Genomic DNA, 23,129 nt, shown 5'->3' with positions numbered 1-23,129 from the left:
CCAGTGGTGCAGGAGGAACTCAGCATTTAGTAAATTATAAACATAAATCCTGCAGTCAGAATCTCAGTCCAGTTAAAATACTGAAGTATTACGTCACATATTTTTTATCGAAGGTTCTGCAGAAATGGCCTCACTGACTTACGTATTATTATTATTACATAATGCATCCTTGCATCAGAAGCTTTTATAGTTGCATCTGGTTGAGGTGGAGTTCATTTGAACTAGTAAGCCCTGTTGTTTTGTCCTCTGAAGGCTCCCCAGATAAGTGTGAGGGCTAATGAGATGATTAATGTGGCACAAGAGAAGAAAAGGTAAAGTTCTGCTTCACAGATTTGTATCCATATGGGAACCCTTTGCTCATCTATGTTTAGAAATGGAATAATTGTTCACCTCATTGTGCTTGAAAGTGTTATTCAGATTATAAAGTCTTACAGACGTCAAACACTTTTTGAATTTTATAAAATCAGATATGCTTTCTGTTGACTTTAGTGCAGCTTGTAGGTAACTAGCTGTAGCTGTCAGGGAGGTACAGTTAATTTGCTTAAGCGAAATACAACAATGTATTCATTTCCAGCACAGCTGACTTAAGACTGTACGGGCAATAACTGAAGATTGTCAGTCGATCAGGTCATTGTGTAACAAAAGACTAAAATATTGGCAGCTGGATTTGGTGAGTTTTCTTGAGGATGTTTCACCACTCATCCAAGTAGTTTCTCCAGTGCTAAATGACTGGTGGAGTTTAGGGTGGTGCACACTCTGACAGACCCAATACTCACTTGCAATTAGACGAAGGGTCCAGAGTCATGAAGGTCAACCAGAATCCGCGGTTTGATTTCATAATCCAGTCTCTGTTTACTTAATAATCATTAATCAAGTTTTAGGTCGGTCTTGACTTTCTCTCCAATGGCTTCCACTCCTCTTGGGTGTCTGCTGGCAAGCTCAGTCCTGTTGGATGGATCACTAGTGCCCTCTGGTGGACTCAGGCCACACTCGGCCACACCAGGAGAGGCGAAGTTGCAGATGCCAGAATATCCTGGAACTGGGATTTCCAGATGTTATGTTGAATTATTTAGAGTATGGCATCCTGGACATCTCAGCTACTGCTAATTCAAAACACTTACAGCTCGGTAGTTGCAGAAATAAAGGAGTAACCTTATAATATGGATATATTTCTATGTTTGCATGCAGCTTTGTGAGTGATACCTACTGAGTTTTGATTGCAGCCACAAAGATTAAGACTATAATGTACTGATGATAAATAAGCAGCAGCTGCCTGTCTCCCAAAATGATCAATAATCAATTACAAGCGTCTCTGCGCCGGCCACAGCCTGTCCTCAAGAAGCCATTGCTGCAACAGACCGCGCACATTGTGTTCTGGCCGCTAACGCACGGGCGCACAAAAATCTTTTCACACTTGCAGGAGACGCATGCGCGTAGAGGGAACCAACTGGCTTGTGTCAAGTCGAGGCAGACGGATGTGATCGAGCCAAAAATCACCTGTATTCTGGCATTCATGGTGACACAGTGAGTACACGTCTGTATTTGATTTTCTATTACAGGACAGTGCATGCCTTTTGAAACCGGTGTATCCTCTCGCGTTTGTGTTTGTTTGTTTGTTTGTTTTTTTGGGAAAACAAGGCGGGTAATTCAGGATCCGGTGAGCATCTTTATGTGGATATCCCAGCAAGCAGAAATATTAGGATTCATTTTCGGACAATTTGTGGATATCATACTTAAAATAATAACGTGGTCGATTAAAGCAATGTAAATAGGCCCATATGCTGCTTGTTTTTGCCTTTGAAGAATAACATCCTCTGATTGGACATCACATTATCAGCCTTCAGATCAAATTTCATTATGTTTCTATAAATGGCTGCTTCCTTTTGGGTGAGTGCTTTTCTTGTATCGACCATAATAATAATAATAATAATAATGGGGCTGTGTGCGTGAGTGTGTGTGTGTGTGTGCATCCTCCGGAGGATGCGACTGATGGATGCGATTGCTGCGGTCCAAGAGTAACGCCTTGTCGCTATCATTACCGCTCATCCCTCACAGACAGGGAGATGTGGGAGAGGAAGACACGGGAGGTTTGATGCGCATCATCTTTGGGTTTGTTACATTTAGCATGATCCAACAAACTGGTAGAGGCATTTGCTATTCTGCATCTTAATTCTGTTACTTAGGTTTGCACAGAAGTTAACCCCGTGCGTAAAGATCGTGAGGTGGTCGCGCATTCCGCAAGACGTGTTTTCTTTTTTCTGATGTCAATGTTATATTTTGCAAACTACGGTTCAATGATTCATGGCTGTTTTTCTCAGGCCTTCTTAGATCTGACGCTTTCTGACAGGTCTTTAATCCCGTGTGGTTTCTCAGACTGTGATGCTTTTCCCTCCTAATGCGGTAATAATCTTCCTGTTAAACCTTCCCATCGCCTTGTTTTTTCCGCCCATCTCTCCCACTGTGGTCTTCTCCCTGCAGTCCATGGGCTCAGAGCGGGTGGAGATGCGTAAGAGACAGATGCAGGTTCATCAGGAAGCAGCTGCCAGTGTCCTCCAAGCGCGCCACAGCATGGGAAACACTCCCACCAACGCCTCAAACGCCTGCTGCTTCTGCTGGTGCTGCTGCTGTAGCTGCTCCTGGTAATAACACCCCACTGGTTCCCACACAGCATGCAGGGATGTAGACGAGAGAGATGAGGTGCAAGGCGTAAAAGGGGAGATAAGAGCCCGTCTTTGTATTGTAAAGATTTAGACATGGCAGTACGCATACTGTAGGCTGAAACCGATTTAGACATTTTTTTCTTATTCAAAACATCCATAGAGAGTTATTTATTCTACTCTGATTGCAGTTAAACCTTTGCTCATGCTGTTGCAGGTCTTTCCTAAAGCATGCTGTACAGATATGCGGCCTTCAATTTAAATTTGTGAGCCTGTGGTTTTGACATGGGAAGACGTGTACACAACAAAACAATCATTGAACTGGTAGCATCAGCTGTAAACCTGAGAACACAACTGCTAGGCAGCTGTTGACATCTATATTAACTGTCCATTCAGCTCCCTTATCTCTGAAACCCTACTGCAAATTTCTACTTACGAGTTCAACATGAATGCAACAAGAAGGGGAGTGTTCACATGGACTCTTCTCATGACCAGATTAAGCATGACAGAAGGCACAAATAGTCCAATTACTGCTTAAGATTTCCTCTAACGAACTGATTAGTCCCCCTTGTCATTATTTGTGTCATTTTGTGCACACAAGCTGCCTTCAAACGGAAATAGTGAACTTGTGACGACATGGAAAGCTGGCATTTAAAAGCCACTGAGGCTGATAGTTAGCTAGCTAACGACCGGACGTCTTAATGTAGCAAATGCAAAGACATCATGAAAAGATGAGGACATCGGTAACAAAAACATTGTCGTCAGATTTACTACAAAACCACAAAGAATCCTGGGTTATGTCATTTTTGAAAAAAAGGTCAACATGTGAGTTAAAAAAAGCGAAAATGATCAGTTACGAAGTTGTGAGTACCACAAGAGGGCGCCATTCATATGAGATTTTCTCGTAAATACAATAAACACGATCCTGTTTGAAGGCAGGATAATTTGCGTTAAGTCGTCTTCAAAGCTTCCTATGTCGTAACCACAGGATCAGTCAAGATCCATTTGAAGGCAGCGATAGCCAATACACTAGACCAGGGCCCTGCTATAAACTATTTATTAGCTACCATTGTGTGGCTTGTAGCTAAGCAGTCAGTTATTATTCTATTTTTCCAAGTTCTGGTTGCTGGCTTGAATTCTTGACTCCAGAAGTGTCAGCTACAAACTAATTGAACTTTACAATTATTAAATATAGCTGCACTGCATTTACACATTGTTTCCACTGAGGAGCAGCAGTAATAGTGTAAAAAAAAAATGAAAGCTTTTATATCTTTATATTCTCGTTTGTTGAATTAAAGAATTAATTTGGTAGTTTCTTAACCCTACATGAATGCACCTCACACCACTAAACAACCCGCCCAGTGAACGGCAGTAACAGAAGCAAGTAAGGACGTGAAGTTAGAATCAGTAACAGATGACTCTATACTAAACGTGTGTATTAACTGGATTAGTAAGAAAACAGAATGGTTAGGAAACACCGAAATGTTCAGACAGGAAGTAGATGCAAAAACCAAATAATGTGCAATAGATTTTTTTTTTGTTATGATATCTGACTATGGAAGGACAAAATACGTTAAATATACTAAACTATTGCCCGAGATCTGTCATGATGATGAGAATAATACGCTTTTCATCATCAGATAAATTCTTCAAATGTCTTTTTGTTAGCTTGCAGGTAATAATACGGTGAATAACAGGACATATCTAATCAATAAACCGTTTCAGCTTTGCTCTGAAGTGAAAAGATATGATGACATGTACCTTGGGTTTGTTTGGTAGCATCAGCTCAATAGATGCAGCTTCCTTTTGCCTCCATGCGTCCACCACAACACCACGCCATCATCCCTGAAAAACAGATACTCAGTGGTCTTGTGACCCACGGTAGCTCCCACTGGACAAGGGCCTCAGGAGTTTCAACCTGTTTTGGAATCATCCACCGTTTACTTGTGCTTCCTCTGAGGACAGCCAAGCCGCCGTGTGCAGAACACGGCCGTGTTAATTCACTCCGCTGGGGATGGGTAATACGTTTAGTCTCTACATCTATACGAATTCCATTTAATTGTTGCGTGGCTTCGGCAGCCACACTCCCAGATGGGACGGCTCACAGTGGACTCTCACCTGAACCAATTAGTTCACAGCCAGCTGCCACTTCAGGTATTGGGAACATTTTAATTACACACAGGCGAGCCCCACAGGATGAGGTGGACAGTTGACACACTTTACTGTTTACGCATGCGTTCCCAGTGGACCAGCCTGAATGTGCTATAGGCGTTCTGTCATTTCAAATGTAGAACAAACAACATATGTACAGTACCTCTCATACCAAGGAATGTAGGACACTGTCGTTTTTTTAAAGCTCCAAAAGACTAAAATATAACCCACAGGTTAGGAACTACGGTTTTAATCACTAATGTGTTACCTGCTTTTTGGCAACGATTTGGAGAAGCCACATCCGTGAAGTCAAGGTATTACCAGTTTGGTGTGGACCTGCACGCCCCTCCCCTTCCAACACATTTGGGTTGAAGATAAACAGCTATTTGTGAGCTAGGCCAACATCTCTAATTGACCCCCCTGATCAAGTTTCCAGTGAACTTCAAGAATCTGATGAAAAGCCTGAAACCAGAAGGATATTGCACATAAAGCCCATGGGATATTCAAAATTGACTTATTCAGTATTTTTAGTAAGAAATGTTGACATCAAAAGATCTTTTCTAAATGTTCTAGCTTCTAGGTGGAGAAATCAAACCTGGATGATGGGCTACTTAAAAGAGCCTGATGATCAAAGCGAACCAGCTCTCAATGCGTTTATTTTTTTTTATCTTCCAGTCTGACTGTTAGGAGTGAAGATGAAACAATACAGAGGACCACATTTGAGCGCAGGACAGAGGGAACCAATAATTGTGAAGAAAGGTAATGTGACCCCTCGAAGAAACACTTCAGCAGCACAGAATCTTTTGGCATTATTGTGAAAATTAAATGACAAGCCAGTATCTGCACTATTTGTTTATTTATTTTTATTTTTTGTAGCCTGAAGCCCACTCTGGAAGACGCTCGCTGCTGGTCAATTTCATTTGAAAAGGTGATGAAAAGTGCAGCCGGGCGAAGCTGCTTCAGGCAGTTCCTGAGGACAGAGTTCAGCGAGGAGAACATGATGTTCTGGCTCGCCTGTGAGGATCTCAAGAAGGAGACCAACAAGACTGTGGTGGAGGAGAAAGTCCGTCAAATATACGAGGACTTCATCTCCATCCTATCCCCTAAAGAGGTGAGACACCAAGGCTGAGCGCTAACAAGATATGAAGGCTAAAATTAGAGCTAAATCCATTAGGAAAATCATCAGTCAGTCAATCCATCAATTCATAACTGCATAATCTAATTATATTATAGATTAATTCTTTCCCGTTTCTGTTTTTTGAATATCAAAATGGTTTTTGATTTATGCTTTTCTCAGTTTTGGATTTTTATACATTTATTTTCTTTTGTTTTAGACCGTTAAATAAAGAAAATTTAAGAGAAGTTTACAGTAGACAATATCCAGTACATTAGAACGTTTCAATGTGAAAATTGGGTTATTGTTGTGGTTATCTCACTATTTTAGATTATTTTTAATTTTAGACATTCATTAATTAATATCTATGATGATAATGTTCACTTAAAATTTTCTAGAATATATCAGTTTCTTCAAATTGCAACCAAAAAGCTAGTTAGCTTTTAGCCTATCACAACACCGGGGCTAGCAGCTAGCTAGCGCCTCTAAAGCTAAATAATAATTAACCATAACTACTTATTAAGTCAAAGCATTTTAGTTTGTGTATTTAACACATAGCATACAACAGTGCATTCTTTAATATGTGTATATGTTTAAATTTGGACAGCTGTTTCCCCATGCTAAGCTAAATTACCAATAAGTTAATAGTCTTCCAGATTTAGTTTCAAAAACTGTTAAGCTTAATGTATGGTGAAAACGGTGGTGAATTTAGGATGCTATACATATTGTGGCATACACTTCAGTTGCCATCACAGGTTACTTTTTATGCATGTAAAATTGCTTTTGCTGCTCTATATGACCATATAGGCTTAGTTTACGTGGAAATATCCAAGTCCAAAAGTGACCCCTTACCAAAAGGAGGGTGTTTTCATTTGCTTAGTATGAGCACTTGATATTTAAATAGGGTCCTGGTCCTCATCTGCAGAGCTTGCTATGTTGTACTAGCATCTCTCTACGGTAGCATAGTAACCTTTCATATTTCACCAATACCTTACACAATATAAATGTAACTTTCTAACTGAACTTATGAGCTTGTGATTACAACAAGTAGCCATGCACACATAGTACCTGGTGTTCAAATGGCAACATAAGTTGTATGTCATGAAAACACTGCTGCGAGGCAACTGTAGACCACCCAGGCATACAGTGTAGCAAGCTCCTGAAGAGCATTTTGAAGATCAGAATGGTGTCTCTGGCCGTGGCCATCTTGGTAGTCCCTGATGTAGGCAGATGACACTTAATCAAACAGCTAGCACTTATCTGTCATTCAAAGTGGCCATGCCCTTTAAGCTTTAATACAATTTTAACAGGTGAGTTACATTAAAAAAATAAATAAATAATTAAATCAGAGGAATTGGCTACAGAGAAATCCATTTATCTTGTACCAGGAGTTAAACATGCCTGTTTCTGCAGTAAAGTTGAGCATTTCAAAATGGACGTCTATAGGGGATTGACTTGCTTTTGGAGCCACTTGAGGAACGGCCTTAAAGTATAGTTTGTTATATACTGTGATATGTCTACCTTCTGTTTGTAAATTTCTGGCTTGTAGTAGACTGGCAGAAACCAGTGTGTACCTGCCCTTTAATCTAGTGTTAAAAACCCAATAGCTGAATACATTTAGTTCAACATGAAGTATTTACATGTAGTGAAGCCTCCCTCTTTTCTCTCCCCATCCTCCCCAGGTCAGTTTGGATTCACGCGTTCGAGAGGTGATAAACCGCAATATGCTGGAGCCGACCTCGCAAACGTTTGACGACGCTCAGCAGCAGATCTACACGCTGATGCAGAGAGACTCGTACCCTCGCTTCATCAACTCATCTGCGTACACAGATCTGCTGAAGAGCCTGGAGGAGCGTCCCCCCGAGCCATAGACTCTCCACTGCCACACAAGTTAGCTTTCTGGCACACGCACCCCACCCGAAGGAGTTTTGTGCTCATGTCGGAGTCCTGCTATTTAGAGAAAGACAGACAGGAAAATGAACACTACTTAAACCCGGTCTTTATCCAGCTGTAACTGCTGTTTATTTACCCATGATTAGCTTACCAAAACCCTTGGAGCAAACAAGAACAAATGCTAAGTTCAGCATCAGTTCGAAAACATATCTATATTTTTATATATTCCCTAGCGCTTGACATTGCACTTTTCTACCTTGTTTAATGAGAGAACGCATGTATCTGTGAGCACTGCATTTGTATTTAGGTATAATGTGAGCCTTAAATGCATATCCAGTTCTTGTAGAAACTCGTAGGTTTTATTTAACGGTAACTTAAGAAGAAGGAAAGTGCCTTGGTAAATAAGATCTTCTACACGAGCACCTTTGGTCTAACGTGAATGGTGCGACTTCACATGTTGGTGCTTTCAGCTCTTCTCAAAGACAAAAGTTTTTACAATTCGACGAGCTGATACCCGGAAATAGATCTTGTCTGTGTGTTTCAATACTGTGATATTTAGTCATATATTTAATTTGAACAAAACAGGGAAAGATAAACTGAACACATGACCATGACCACTGATATATTTGTGTATTTAAGAAAGAAATTGAATTTGTGTTAAATATTTATTTGAATTCTCACAAATTAAATAAAGCACAATCATATGTTGTTTTTGCTGTCCTGTGTTGTGAACATTCACGGAATAATTTACGGGTTCTTCAGCTACAATTCATTATTAGATGCTTTGTGCGTGGATTGCATATTAAGCTGCCTATGTGCTTTGTTTGCACGAGCTTTACATTGAGAAATAATTTCCTTTAAAAGAATCTTCTATAGATTCACTGTTGTATGTGAAGAACACTAGGTGTGTGAGGTGTTACGAAAGTCCTAGTTTTCGTTCTTAAGCTGGTTGTTTCATTTGTCAGCAAACTGAAAGCCCTATTATTATATTTACATTGATTTAAAATGAAAAAAAATCCAACAAGAAATACTTAAATTTTAAGAAGCTGGAAGCGACAGATATTTGGCAACTTTGCTTCATAAAATGCATTAATTAAATTATTTAGTTTATCATCTACTGGACTTAGCACTACTACACATTAACTATATTAATGGGAAAAAAAAAAACATTTAACAACAGGCCATTTATTGTGAGACAGCAGGTATTAAACCATAATGTGTAGCCCTAGTTACTTTAATACAGACGTTTCCTGCAAGAAATGGCTCGTCTCAATGGCGAATAGCTTTACAATCAAGCAACTAATGTTACTCTACTGTAACACCGAGGGTTGTGTGTGGCTCCAGGTCAGGATGCAGCATCCTTTTTTAAATCACACTTAGCAGCCCCAGTCCTGTCTGGATCTATGAGTAGCAGCGTCGGTTTTATTGTCAAGTAAGTTAGTGGTCCTTGAGTCCACGGAGTCTCACCGGAGACGAAAGGACTCTGATGCTGCTGAGCAGACACTCTCGGGCTCATTCATCACTGATGGGAGGAAGCAGCTTCTCTATGAATCGCTTGACATCCACCATTTCCTGCAGGGGCACAAAACAAAGCATAAAATATCTCAAGCATAAGAACGACTGGAGCTCCTTTTCAAATGTGTGTTTCTTCGCGCTTACCTCTGGACAGGCGCTATGAGGTAGACCCCGGTATGACTTGAAGGTGATGTTGGCAGGATTGATGAGACCTTTCATCTTCTCTGCTGTCTGGCTGCCAAATACAAAGGGGACCAGGGGGTCAGCATCCCCGTGGCACTGTAGGACATGCATGTCCTTGTTAGCACAGTTGGCCGACGCCTGTGAACAGAAGTGATTAGGATTACTCTCATTATCAGATTATAACAGATTATGAATAGACGGTGGGATACCCCTGCAGTGTAATTTAATTAAAGGAATAGATTGCGGAAAATTAATATTCAAGATATTACATGCACATTTTAAAGCAACTCAAAAACAAGATGATGAATTTCAACTTTCAAGCGAAGAATTGCTTCGTACTTCTTTCTTAATATTAATGGAAGTTCTAAGTGCGCAACATTGAGCACTTAAAACAGTGAAAATGCAAAAAGTGGATGTGCATACAGTCTACATCATCGTTATTTTGCTACCTGAGGGAAGGATTTGCGGAGAGGAAGCCAGCAGCTTAGAGCAACCACTCCAGCGAGCTTCTGCTGAGTTGTCAGAGCTGTGTAAAGAGATAAAGCACCACCCTAGAAAAACAAACCGACAGAATAGTCCCAGTCACTCAGATTGCACATATTTTATTAACACAGACAACAAGTGCGAAATAATCTAAATCAACATCAACAGCTTCAAAAGCTTTTCCGCTTTAACTATCGTAAACTTAAGATTTGGCCGTTTGCATAATGCTTCTATACACGTGTGTTGTTGCAGAAATGGATTCGGACAAAATCATACGGTCAAATAACCTATTGGATTAAAAAAAAAATCTCAAATGCTATATTTTATAAAGCAACATTTAAGGTAGTTGTGAGGCAGTTTATTTCTTGCAACTTCCTGAAGACTCTGTTACTCAGTGGCAAGAAATAGTCAAATTTATTAATAATAATTATCTAGCTGTTTCACCTACTTTCCACTTTCTAAGTTAACTGGCTGCTGGTTGTACCTTAATATGTGATAAAATTATTCTAACAGTTCGAGTAATGTGCATTTCTGAAAATATTTTTTAGCGTTGTAAAATAATATTGGATCATTTTTGTGATATTTTTGCTTTTCCGATGCGTATCTTCAACACAATAATTCTAATGTTTGTGTTTAGTATTAAATAAAAAAGATGGCCCAGAATTCTGCTACAGGAATATTAAATTAACACTTGCAATATAAACAAATACATTTAGATTTTCAGTCTACATTCTCTCTCCCTCCCTCCATATGAGCTGGGTTCTGCTAAAGGTTTCTTAAAAGGTTCTTTCCCCGCCGCCTTCTGGCTTGTTCTGCTGGTTTCAGGTCGGGTTTCAGACCGGATGTTGTAAAGCGTCTCCAGACAGTCTGTATTGTTATTGACGCTATGTAAATAAAACTGAGTTGAAGTGAATTCTGAAAAGTGCACTTGCATGTGGGCATCTTTTTAATTTGGTTATTTATATTTTATATATATATTACTGGTGAATCACAGCAAAAAAAAAAGAAAAAGAAAAAGGGGTCCGTTACATAACACATCATCTGCCACACATTCCACGCGTACCTGTGAAAATCCACCGAGGATAATTCTGTGCGATGGTATCCCATTCTTCACTTCTTGGTCTATCAAGGCTTTAACTGCGGAGAAATCAAATAAAACTACTTGCAGACAGAATTTGACCGACTCCTAACATGAGTACAAAGCTTCAAAACCATCTAGCAGACATACTGTTCTCTGACGCTCTCTTGATACCAGACTCATCTTCGTCTGCATCTGGGCTCAGCCCGTAGATATCAAACCTTTGGTGGGGAGAAAATGAATGTGAGGTTCATTCTTACAGTCTTTAAGACTCCAGATGCAAACAAGCACTTACCAGGACGGCATGGACATCCTCATGTTCAATGAAACGGGCATGGTGGGACTAATCAGTGGAAAAAAAGAAGCAAAGTGTAAGACAGGACACAGGTTCATGTAATGCCTTGAAATTAAGTGCTTACAGACTCTGTAAAACTTTCCCAGGACTTGCTGTCCTTGTTATTGTTGCTGTAAATACTTACGCATGTGGACAGATGTATTTCACATGTGGCATCCTGATGCCTGCGAAAGCTTCTGCCCAGCCATGCCTGTCATATTAGTCCAAATTAAACAATATTAAAAAAAAAACAATCAGCTTATTTTGGAGGCTGATAAGACATTAATACACGTGTAACTGTTTTTACGTACCCAGTGTCACCGAGGCCATGCAGAAATATGACCTGTAAATAACAAAAACACCTCTTTATACATTCTGATACAGGCTAATCAAATCAAAACTGTGTCTCCTATTTAATCAGTCAATTGTATGTGAACTAACTTGACATAAGGTGTAAAAGCACTGTGCTGCCTTGCTAACTCACCGCCGCAGTGGCTTTCCGGGCAGCAGGCACAATGGCAGGTAAAGGCGCTGACATGTTATTGCCGCACATACAGCGCTGAGGCAGCTGATATGTCGGGAGAAGTTAGCTAGTGTTAGCTAATATCGATACCCCCCAGTTGTCTATCTGTGTCGATACTGGTCCAACTCAGGCTGCCGAAGACGAAACAGCTCAAGGACGAATGCTGACCGACGACGGAGGCCGAGGTACCGCCGCCTCCTGTTAGCTTTTAGCTTCGAAAAACTCTTTTTTGGAAGTTGAATTTTGTGGAAAATAATACACCGCCGGATCACCGCCGTCGTTAGCACGCCACTCGCCAGCTGCACAGCCGACGCTCCTTGTAGCCCCGCCTCCTCTGCTATGTGATTGGCTGTCATCGGAGGCCGTTTACAAATGCGAGTCAGCCGTTGGTTTAGTGAACTGTCAATAATGGACCCTTAACTGACATTTAAATCCTTGACAGTGGCGACAAAGCACACCTCCCTGCCTAAAAAAATAAAATAAAAAAACTATAAAACGAGTGCTGAATTACCAAATAAATTGTATATAATTTAACAATCGTGTGCAGTGATATTTGACACAAATTCTAAGGTTTTCTGTTTTCTTTGTTTATCGGTTTTTAAGGTAATTATATTTTATTTTGTTTTTACTTCTTTGGTATGATATATATATCAAAAAATACAGCCTAAAAGACCAATAGTTTATTTGTATATTTTGAATGTCGCACTTTTACTTTGACACCGTATGCAGCCAAATAGAAGTACTTCCGGTGCCCTGGTGTGTCACGTGACCTATGTGTCCTTGGTTTGCTAACTTTGACATGTGAGCAGCAGAAACATGTCTTTCCCTAGAAAAACAGGCGGCAAAGGATTGGATGTCTTGCAGAATCTGCCGCGGATAACTTTAGCAAATTTGCGGCCTGAACCAGGATCCATACAGTTGGTGAGTTTTAACGTGCTATTTATTATATAGCTAAATTTAACAGCGCACCCTAGCTGACATAAGTTAGCCGGTTAGCCAATTGCTAACCCTCTGTCAGTTGTTTTCGTGACATGATGTGCTACTATAAAAGTTCTTAATGGTCCTGTGTGGTAGGAAAAACGTCGGGGCAGAGGACAGCATGGTGGCAACAGAAGCGGCCGAGGACACAAAGGAGAGCGGCAGAGAGGAACTCGACCTAGGCTGGGCTTTGAGGGGGGTCAGACCCCCTTTTATCTGGCTATTCCTAAATATGGATTCAATGAAGGGCACAGGTAAAAACAGCACACAAGTTGAAATGTGCTATTGTTGTCATGCACTTGCCAAAGCATCATCCCCAATCCAAATGGCCTAATAGCTGTCATTTGTTTGTTACCATCACATCCTATAAAATTGTGTTGTTGCATTGCTCAAGACATCTTGTTTCACAGGAGAATTAAGGATAAAGGTTTGACTTTCAGTTGTAAACATCTTTATTTGCATTTTTGTTCTTCCTCAGTCGCCGTCCACAGTACCATCCTCTGTCACTGAAACGACTGCAGTACCTGATCGATCTGGGGCGACTGGACCCGACCCAGCCCATAGACCTGACCCAGCTCGTCAACGCCAGAGGGGTTACTGTCCAGCCTCTGAAGAGGGACTATGGCGTCCAGCTGGTTGATGAGGTAATTACTGCATGCATATAGCATATTCTTGATCCATGGCACAGATACTGCCTGGTGCGTTTAGTGACTGTAGGAGAAACAAGATTAAACAAACACTAAATGCATAGCACAATGAGAGACTGAAAATATTTCATGGGGGAACCAGTCATTTCTTGCTACAGTGAAAAATAGAAACAAAAGATGGCTGAATGAACAGACTAGTAATTTCCTTGTATTCCATATTTTATATTTTGTATTATTAACTAAAAAACATTTCACTCAAATGTTTCAAATACTGTCAAGCCCAGAAAACTACAAATGTATATTCTACCACGAGCAGTGCAGTGGTGTAAAAGTATATAAGTGAATAAAATACTTTATTCATAAATCCAATGAAAATATGTTAATACTAGCCCCAAATAAGGATTTTGTAAGAGAAATGTAACTTCCGTCAAAGCTTTGTCTTTGAGTTTTTAATTTGGTCACTGTGACATAATTGCGATCAGTGAGTCTGGCCAGTTCTGCGTAGTGATGTAGTCTGTTGCAGTTTCCTTTGAGTCACCAGCACGTCATTGTTATAGCGTCTTAGCCGTAGTGTCATAGCCGTACTCAAACTTGAGTAATAGCAGCCACGGAGGATGACAAAATACAATTTGTTAAATTGTGTGAGCCATTGGGCCGGGCGCATTGGTTGGTTTAGACGTTATTTTACTTGACGACAACAGAACCACGCGGCCTGCCGGTCTGATTTACTGATGAGAACTGTAAGTGATGCTGTTCATATATTCCTCTGCACAACGGCGTCACTTTATTGTAGAAGAATATTTACTCAAAGTGGTGGAGGGCTGCATTAAAAACACCGTGGTGGAAGAGCATACTGAAAACATTTTAAAAGATAAATTTCTTAATTCAACTTATTGCTGTAATATTTTCTTTGTGAATGTTTGTCCACTCAGTGTCCTGCAGTAAAACGTATTTCTGTTTCTGAACAAATAATGCAGTTTGTCACCCTTGTAAGTGTATTAAAAACTTTATTTTTAATTGCTGATTAATCAAACCACGCCTCCAGGATTCATAAGAACAGGCCGATCTGTGACTCTCAGATCTTCTCATACCAGCAGGTGGCACCAGATGACAGTGTTGTCACTGCGACTGATCAAGATGATGTTGTTGACCTCTGCTTCTCTCCCTGCTCTGACAGAAGTTCATGCGTTCGTTCTGTTTCAGGGTGCCGACATTTTTTCAGCAAAAATCAACATCGAAGTTCAGAGAGCGTCCGAAGGAGCCATAGCTGCTATCGAAAGGAACGGGGGCGTCATCACGAATAGTTTCTACGATCCTATAAGTCTTGGTAACTAATCAATCATCAGTCTCATGCACTTAACCATCTCTTAATGTTTTAGATAAAAGGCTTGAATATATACATTCTGATTCTTGCAGCGATTCTCATAAAGCCTGTGCCGTTCTTCATTCGTGGACAGCCTATTCCAAAGCGAATGCTGCCCGGGGAGGATATGGTCCCGTATTACACAGGTGCTGAAAACCGGGGTTACTTGGCAGACCCGGAAAAAATCCAGCAGGCCCGTCTGGACCTGGCTCAGAAGTACGGCTACATTTTGCCAGACATTTCAAAGGATGAACTGTATCACATGCTGGCCATGAGGAAGGATGTTCGACAGATCTTCTTTGGCCTCTCTCCAGGCTGGGTCGTTAACATGCCGGAGAAGAAGATCCTGAAACCTACGGATGAGAAGCTGCTCAAATATTACTCCTCATAGGTGTTAAATAGTGTGTGTTCATGTACAGTATCTCACAGCGAAAATCTGGAGCTTTACTTGTTGAAAATCATTTTCTATGAAAAGAACAGCATTCTTGTGTGTTGTCATTAAACGTTATCTTGAAACTGTAAAGTGCTAGATTGTGGTGTTTGAGATTTTCCACATTTGTGACCTGTAAGTTTCTCAGTGACTAACGTCCGACGGCCTCGTGTCCGAGCTTAGCTGGCCCGTGCGGCATGATGGAAGGAACGTGAACTTGTAACAGGTGAGGGGGAAATAAGGAAAATAAGATAACTCAAAGAATGAAAACAGGAAACAGATGCCTGGTGATGTGTGTTACTTGTGTAATGGGTTGCCTAGGCCCTAGAAGGGGAGTTTGAAATTAGTCATAGGCAGCTGTATCCTGGTGTGGACATTCAAAAGATCCACGTACCCCCTCCTCTTGGAATACAATCACAGGCAAACACATACGTACAGCTTTGCCCGGCAATGCTTCAGAGACATAAAAATACCACACAGACATGTTTATGCTTTTATATGTGACGATGTTTATCACTTACAGACGTCCTCCACCTTCCCGGTCTTCACACTCTTTCACACTCCAGAGATGTTAAAATAAAATTCAGACTGTTGCAGAATCTCTTTAAGATTTATTCATTTATTTTTTTGAAAGATAATGTGCACTTTTCCTGTACCCTAATACACCCTCACGGGTTTCGGCTGGACAACAGCACTCGTGCATTTGAACTCTGCGCTACGTTCATGTTTATTTTTTGAAGTCGAAATGGCACACTCGCTATAAATAACTTGGTATTTCACGCTGATATTGTTTGAAGGGACGCTGGCATACAATTTCTGCTGGTTTAAAAACACTTTATCAAAGGAAGCATATGTTTGTGAGTGTGTGCAAGACCACAAGCATTGTGTTGTTATAAAACCCCCTCTGGCGTGTTAGTTGCTTGTCGGCGGGTCCCACTAATGCACGAAGACAAGGAACAAACCGATGTCAGTCCTCGTACTAGGTCAGCTTTTAAAAGCTAATCCATAACGCGAATTTCTGACTGTATTAGTAAATGTTATGATTTGTTGTCCTCCGAGCCAAAAGGTTTCACTTTGATGGCTTCGCCTGTGGTTCCCTGAGTGTTTTCCTGAAGCTCAAGTATCCAATGAGCTCCACAAGTAGTGGATACATACAGGAAAACCAGCCCAAATCCTTACAGCATAATACTTTAAATAAATCACACCACAGGAAAGAAACAGCACAATCATTGTTTATGGCAGAACCACGGCGCTTATCTTCAAAGCAGCAGATCCTTTTGAATTTGTATCAGGTCTCAGACGAGCAGCAGCAGAGAGAGAGAAGAAGTAGTGAGCTGAAAAGTTGCTGGGGTTTTGTTTTTTGTTGTTTCTTTTTTGGTTCGGAGAAACATCAACCCTGTTTTTGAAGGTTTACTTAAAAGAATCGAGAAGTGTTTTTCTATCAGTTTGGCTAAAAAGATTTGTCAGCCTTGTTTCATAGTCTGGTGGTTTGTGCTCCAAATAATCTAATGTCTGAGTCTAACCAGTTCACACTGGCTAATTAAACATTCAGGCATTGTCGCCGACGTTGAGCAGGGCAGATTGTTTTGGTTATCTGCTCGCCTTGAATGAGCCGTTTAAGACAGACACATGATATCATGGTGTCTCACAAGTCTCACAAGTGGAGTTCCAGTTAATAATTAGGGCTAATTACGGCCTCTTTCCCCTCTGTCTGCAGAGGACAGACGTGTGGCAGAAGTCTGGGATCGAGGTCAGAATCATGCATTGAATCATGGGGAAGACAGCATGGATGTTATAGTAGACGGCCTGCTGTGGCAGTAAGACATCCGAAGCTGTATGGACAGTGAAAGACCGGGGAAGAGCTATTCAGTTCTGCAGATAAGACTCTTATCAGTGTAGAATACAATTCCTAATTTACAAAGAATAGTGCTGTATTTGCAGCATGAGTGGAGCTCTGCCTCATTAGCCAGTCTCAGTCTGAGCAGGGCTGCATGGTAGACAAATGAAATACAATTAGAAAGAGGTCTGATTGGAGTTTGAGGAGGGAAGGAGGGCGGATTGAGGATTTGATCTCAAGAATCAAAAATCTGAGCTGGGTTAAAATCATACAGGGGTTTATATAATGGTTATTGGAATTACTGATAGATGTGTTTTTTACAAGTCAATGATCAAGAGTATAACTTAAAAGTGTCAAACACACACCCATTCACACACACACACACACACACACACAAAATAAATGGCAAGCACAAGTTCAAAGTGCCATTTATTGACCATGTGTGAGAATGAATGCAGCTAAAATCCATTAGAAATTATCTCAGATTTACAAGATTCTGTCTCATATTCTTTCTAAATTTGATTTGAAACATTATTTTTAATTTAAATGTTGTTTCATATTTCACATTTATATAGATAATTTTGTCAGAACTTTGGTTTTTCAATAAATAAAGTCACATCACCTATTTATAACAATATATAACCATGATACTTGAAATTGCAGGGATTCAATAAAAATACTTTTGAAAATAATACCTTCTCTCAGACTTCTAATCTATAAATATTAATAATAATATTCTAATAAATATTAGACTCTATATTTTATAATTATTGCTTTAGACCATTTTAAATCTAGTTTGAATTGTATCGTTTTTTAACATTTCTGTTCAGTAAATCCCATTTTAAAAGTCCCATAAAACTAAAAATTTCAGATTAAAAATTTTTTAGTAATTCTCTCTCTTAGATGTTTACTAGATCTTGTGACTCACAACGTTTCTTGCTATATTTATTTAAAGCAACATTGCAAACAAGGTTTTCAAAAGGTCAAAGGTCATATTTTCCAGCTTGTACTGTTCAAGCCTGCTGATATTGAATTGAAAATGAAATAAATCAGAAGAAATACGAACAGCAAATGTTTGACATGTTTGCGTTCTAGACCATGTATTTATTTATTTTTATTTATTTTTTTCAGGCTCAAAATGCCAAATACCAGTTCCGAAAAAATTGCCTCAGCTCTGCCTGGACGTTGTCCCACCTGAGCTCGTAAGCTGTGTTTGAAGTCTGGCTGAGCCCCGGCCCGTTATCTCTGCTCAGAGGTGGGGGCATCATTGTGTTCCGTTAATGAGCCTATACATTAAGCCTGTCTACTCCAGGGGGGCATGTAATCCTCTCAGCTGGCCTGACGTAGGGCCGGGCAGGGCGCTGTTTGCACCTGGAGTGTGGAGGCTAGCACTCAGCGGGCCTCGGCCTGCTGTTGAATCTGCTCAAACGTTAAGACAGGGAGGTGGAGGTGGAGGTGGAGGTGGAGTGGTAGGGACCGCTGCATAGAATGGTGTCTGAGACTTGACAGAGTATATCTTGATGCTGGCCTGCTGTGCCCATACAATACAACACAATGCAGTACAGTCCCCTCGCTGCGGAGATCATGGTCACCTGAGACAACAGTAGTTATATCCTCTTCACACCTTCTAGCTATGAAACAATGCAGCTCTCTATGAATGAGCCACTGTAGGGAAAGGTGGTGGGATGGCACGAGCCAAGGAGGAATACAGTGCTTCATTATCAGCGGTCAAGACACCGGCCTGCTCCTAATTTTCACCTCAATATTCTCTCTTGGTAAGAAGTCCGAAAGGAGAGTCTGCAAGTCCTGCAGCTCAAACGTCCGCAAGAAAAGAGGAGATCCTGTGCATAATGAAATGTTCACCATCTCCGTAGACAGATGAATCACAATCCAAATCAGCTCCAAATGTAGCAAATATCCATGGCAGACGCCATCCAGAGCAGAGTTAAACCCCGCTCAGCTGTCCCTTCTTGGAGATGCATCCCTGCAGCTCTACCTGTGCCAGCGTGCTCATCCACTGATCCAAAGTGAGGAAGGAGAGGAGTGTCCCATATATGAGTTCTGTCCAATACAATGGCACATTGTGATCAGAAAGCCGCAGAGACAATCCCCATTCAGAAAGCATAGTGCCCATTCTGCTGCAGCCTCTCTGCTTGTTTGGCAATGAGACAATGCATTGATACCCTGCAGTCACCTCGCAGATTAGGGTTATTAGGGCAGAAGTAAAGGACCATTTACTTGTTTTCAACCGGAAGTCAACAAATTAAAGCTTTGTAAAGGTGAATGTACAATAGCAACGCTCAAGTTCTTTTAACACAGTTTAAAGCACTTTCATGTGTCCATCTCACTCGATCCACTGCCAAAGGTCAGCCGAAACCAACGTTATTGTATTCACGCTGCGCCGTTCAAGCTAATTGATTAAATCCATTAGCGCTTTTCACAGGCGCATTGGAGCGTGCGTCCCGTTTAACACCAAGGATGTGGATTCAACCTCTAATTCTGACAACCTGCGAAACAAGGACACCTCCACCTCCACCAAATACCAACTGCATATATATTTAAAGAATAAACAGTTCATTTGGATAAATGTGAAGTGCCCAATAAATCCTATCTTTCTGATTTCTTAATCAAAATCCTGATTTGACGTTATCTCCCCCCCTCAAAGCCTCGCGCCAGCTTATCGGTTTCGACTGATAGAATAAAAAAAAAGGCCTGAGTTGTCAAAGGCGGATGAGGAGCACGGTTTAAAAGTAATCACCTCTGTTATTGAATTTACCAATGTCACAGTATTGATCCGGCCTTTTCATTAAGATATCCAGCCACGGGCCTGATTTAACCACGTCTGCTGAGCGCAAAGTCCAAAAAGGATCATTTTAAGGCTTGTTGCTTTATAGTTTGAGAAGTTTCTGTGATATGTTTATTCCAGAAAAAGGAAAAAAATACCCCACTTGCTATTCCTTGTGTATTAACCCTCCGTGCAGGGTGTTTACAAGTCAAAGAGGCTGCGTAATGCCGGGGACAAAGCAGGTGCAGGTCTCACCAGTCGGTCCGTGTATTGCAGATTCAACGTTGCCGCTGTCTGCATAATGGCATCTATTGTTTGTGTAATGCTGGTCGTCAGATGCCAAAGATATTCATTGAAACCGTGCAGGACGAGCGGGCACCTGTAATGGAACCGTGTTATATTAAAGTGGGCTCACACGCCTCTGGAGTTTCTAGTCGTTAACAGAGGATACGCAACATTTAAAGTCACTTTTACTCCTTTAATATTCCCATTATATTTAATTGAATGGATCAACACTTACTTTGTAGTGTCAACTATTTTACGTACATGCCACATGCTGCACAATAAACCCTAAATTTGCTGTAATTGATCAGTTTATTTTCCTCCTTAGGTCCTGCTGTGTAGTCTGGGTGAAAGATGGATTTTATTTCATTTAATGTTTATAGAAAATGCGTTTTTTTAATAATATAATTCACGTGTTTCAAATAAGATAAAATATTAAGAAAAACGCACGAGAAATTATGCAGAAATGAGGCTGAAATTGAGGAGCATGGTCCCAACAAACATCCCGAAATAGTTTCTATGAGTCTGAATCGCACTCATTTCAATACACTTTTGATTTAGCGTCTGTTTCCTTCTGGGAAGTCTGTCCGTCTGTTTAGTTGTTTCCCCTCGTGTTATTTCTTTTTATTCTGAACTGATAACACTAACAAAGTTATTTTTCTTTTCTGATTTGCCTGAGCTGAGTTCATCATGCCCTTTTTTTTTTGTTTAAAGTCAAATATTTGTACGTGGTAATCGCGTAATAAACACGCATTGATCATGTTTGTTTCAGTCCTGTAAAATGTACCTTGATAAAGACAGTGGATGGCCGATAAGAGATGAGAGTCTCAGTGTAATTAGTAACTAGCCCAAAACTTTGATGTTCACCCGTCAGTTCCCTCCCAGCCTCTCAGCTCCTATTGATCCCGTTTCTCTCTAGTGCGTAAAGGTGTAATTTGGTTTACCTTTTATTAAGTGAATCGAAGCAAAAATTGCAGGAAGTATCAGCTTTTAAGCTTAAATTAGACATCCGACATGTGTGTGAAATAATAACTTGCTATTAAAAGTATTAAATAAGAGTTCATTTCATAAGAATAAGTCGCTGTTTATCACTTCACCACATTTTTGTCACCAGAAAGAGAGAAAATGTAATTATTGTGACTTGTTTCTCAATTCTAAATTGGGTTATTATTGGGTTTTATTTTGCGTAATTAATCGTATGGCTTCAATTGAGATGTTTACCACTGACTCAAGAGTCTGAAGTTTCGTGAGATCGTTGATTGGGGCGTCAGATGGGCCTATCACCGACCTGAGAAAACACCTGGAATTCACACCTTAAATCCACTCCTCCCGGCCTCCCATTGGTGGAGCGGCCACATATATCCTTCCCTCCGCGTCAACCAGGAGGATGGATGACAGCGGCCTGCAGCAGAGTCAAAACATCAACACCACAGCCATGCGTTTCAGCCACGACCCCGCTCCGTTCCAGCTTTGCGCAAACTACGGCGCCATGTACGAGGGAGAAGACCTGGGCTCCGGTGACGGGGAGCATGCGGCCGAGGTGCTCTCTCCGAGTTCGGGGCCCTCCAGCCCGCTGTCCGTGAACTCGGACTCCAGCTGCGCCAGCCCCGAGGCAAAATCTGCGTCGACACAGCCGAGGGTCAGGAGGCCGCTGAACGCCTTCATCATCTGGACCAAAGAGGAGCGCAGGCGGCTTGCGCAGCTCAACCCGGACCTGGAGAACACGGATCTGAGCAAAATACTAGGTAAGAGATTTGTTGTGGATAAAACTAAAGATGAATCCACTCTATAGCAGTTCCTTCTTCACAAAATTATAATAAGCTGACTTTTGGTTCTTGGTTCTAAATGTACTAATTAGAGCTCATGGCATGTTTCAGTTACTCCTTCAGAATTTACTGCCTCTTAAAGGTCAGTTTTATCAAACCAGCCAATGAACAGATCATTGACCACCCTCTATTCCTGCAGGAAAAACCTGGAAGGCCATGTCCTTGGCTGAGAAGCGTCCATACATGCAGGAGGCTGAGCGTCTGAGGGTTCAGCACACCATTGACTATCCCAACTACAAGTACAGGCCGCGCCGGAAGAAGCAGCTGAAGAAAACCTCCAAGCTCCAGTCTGCAGAAGCCCCCCTGCCATCTCTCTGCAGCTCAGGCTTCAATGTGCCCTACAACCTCACCTACCTCCTCCAGAATCAGCAGCCGACCTTCCCAAACTCTCCGAGCAACATCACCCCTTTACACAGCTGCTACACAAACACCCCTGTTTTTCCCAACTCGGCGGACGATTTCTCAGACAGCCCTGTCATGTACTCAAACCCTCCTCCATACCCTGCAGAGCCCCAGGTGTATTTTGGCACTCACATGCAGTATGGTTTCTCCAGCACTGCAGCTCCCCTAGCGGACCAGGGGGAGTCCAGACTCTACGGGGGCCTGCAGTACCCTGCCGGGCCCTCGCTGGAGTTTTATTTAGAACAGGTTCAGCTGGACATGCTATACGATCTGGACCGCAGCGAGTTCGAACAGTACCTGGGTCCGAAGGCTCACAGGCCTGAGTCGGTGGATCCCAGCGGCTACCAGCAGCAGAGCTGTCACAGAGGGAGACGCTCGGTGTCATGAGACCGCTCAGACTGGTGTATTTATTTAAATTATTTCAGTGTTAGGTGCTGAAAATTTATATTGTGCATTTGTTTTTTTGATGTGTTCTGATCTAAAATAAGTGTGTTGTGTTGCAATGTAATTATGTATCAATAAATAACTCATAACTCAGCCTCTAACGCTCATGTTTGTGTTATGTTCTAAAACTAAAACTTGTTTTACCTTTGCATATTTGTTAGAATTACGTTTTAAAATAACAAACTTTAATACATTTTATCCACA

The 23,129-nt window shown here is 41.2% G+C and overlaps 4 protein-coding genes across 4 annotated transcripts; 3 read left to right on the top strand and 1 right to left on the bottom strand.

The window, feature by feature from the left end:
• Nucleotides 1-988: 988 nt before the first annotated feature.
• Nucleotides 989-7,865, top strand: LOC311503879 (regulator of G-protein signaling 20-like). The gene is given in 6 exon segments (XM_084566777.1): nt 989-1,460; nt 1,463-1,524; nt 2,479-2,639; nt 5,484-5,567; nt 5,685-5,919; nt 7,605-7,865. Coding segments are annotated over 6 exon segments (906 nt in total). The 5' UTR covers nt 989-1,285; the 3' UTR covers nt 7,794-7,865.
• Nucleotides 7,866-8,919: 1,054 nt separating this feature from the next.
• Nucleotides 8,920-12,240, bottom strand: lypla1 (lysophospholipase 1). The gene is made up of 9 exons (XM_084566778.1): nt 11,893-12,240; nt 11,720-11,751; nt 11,554-11,619; nt 11,370-11,417; nt 11,225-11,295; nt 11,060-11,133; nt 9,963-10,064; nt 9,475-9,651; nt 8,920-9,387 (listed from the first exon to the last, which is right to left on the bottom strand). The coding sequence occupies exons 1-9, from the start codon at nt 11,959-11,961 to the stop codon at nt 9,328-9,330; spliced, it is 699 nt and encodes a 232-aa protein (XP_084422904.1). The 5' UTR covers nt 11,962-12,240; the 3' UTR covers nt 8,920-9,327.
• Nucleotides 12,241-12,700: 460 nt separating this feature from the next.
• On the top strand, nt 12,701-15,461 carry mrpl15 (mitochondrial ribosomal protein L15). Its single transcript, XM_084566737.1, has 5 exons — nt 12,701-12,852; nt 13,006-13,163; nt 13,388-13,553; nt 14,760-14,883; nt 14,973-15,461. Exons 1-5 carry the CDS (start codon nt 12,748-12,750, stop codon nt 15,308-15,310), a joined length of 891 nt encoding a protein of 296 aa, XP_084422863.1. The 5' UTR covers nt 12,701-12,747; the 3' UTR covers nt 15,311-15,461.
• Nucleotides 15,462-21,342: 5,881 nt separating this feature from the next.
• sox32 (SRY-box transcription factor 32) lies at nt 21,343-22,868 on the top strand (the record flags this gene model as incomplete). Its single annotated transcript, XM_084565599.1, has 2 exons — nt 21,343-21,998; nt 22,219-22,868. The coding sequence occupies exons 1-2, from the start codon at nt 21,641-21,643 to the stop codon at nt 22,866-22,868; spliced, it is 1,008 nt and encodes a 335-aa protein (XP_084421725.1). The 5' UTR covers nt 21,343-21,640.
• Nucleotides 22,869-23,129: the final 261 nt, after the last annotated feature.

This window comes from Chelon labrosus (assembly GCF_963514085.1).
Source record: "Chelon labrosus genome assembly, chromosome: 18".
Lineage (NCBI taxonomy): Eukaryota > Metazoa > Chordata > Actinopteri > Mugiliformes > Mugilidae > Chelon > Chelon labrosus.
Note: the sequence above shows the minus strand (reverse complement) of the source record. Positions and strands in the feature narration are given on the sequence as shown.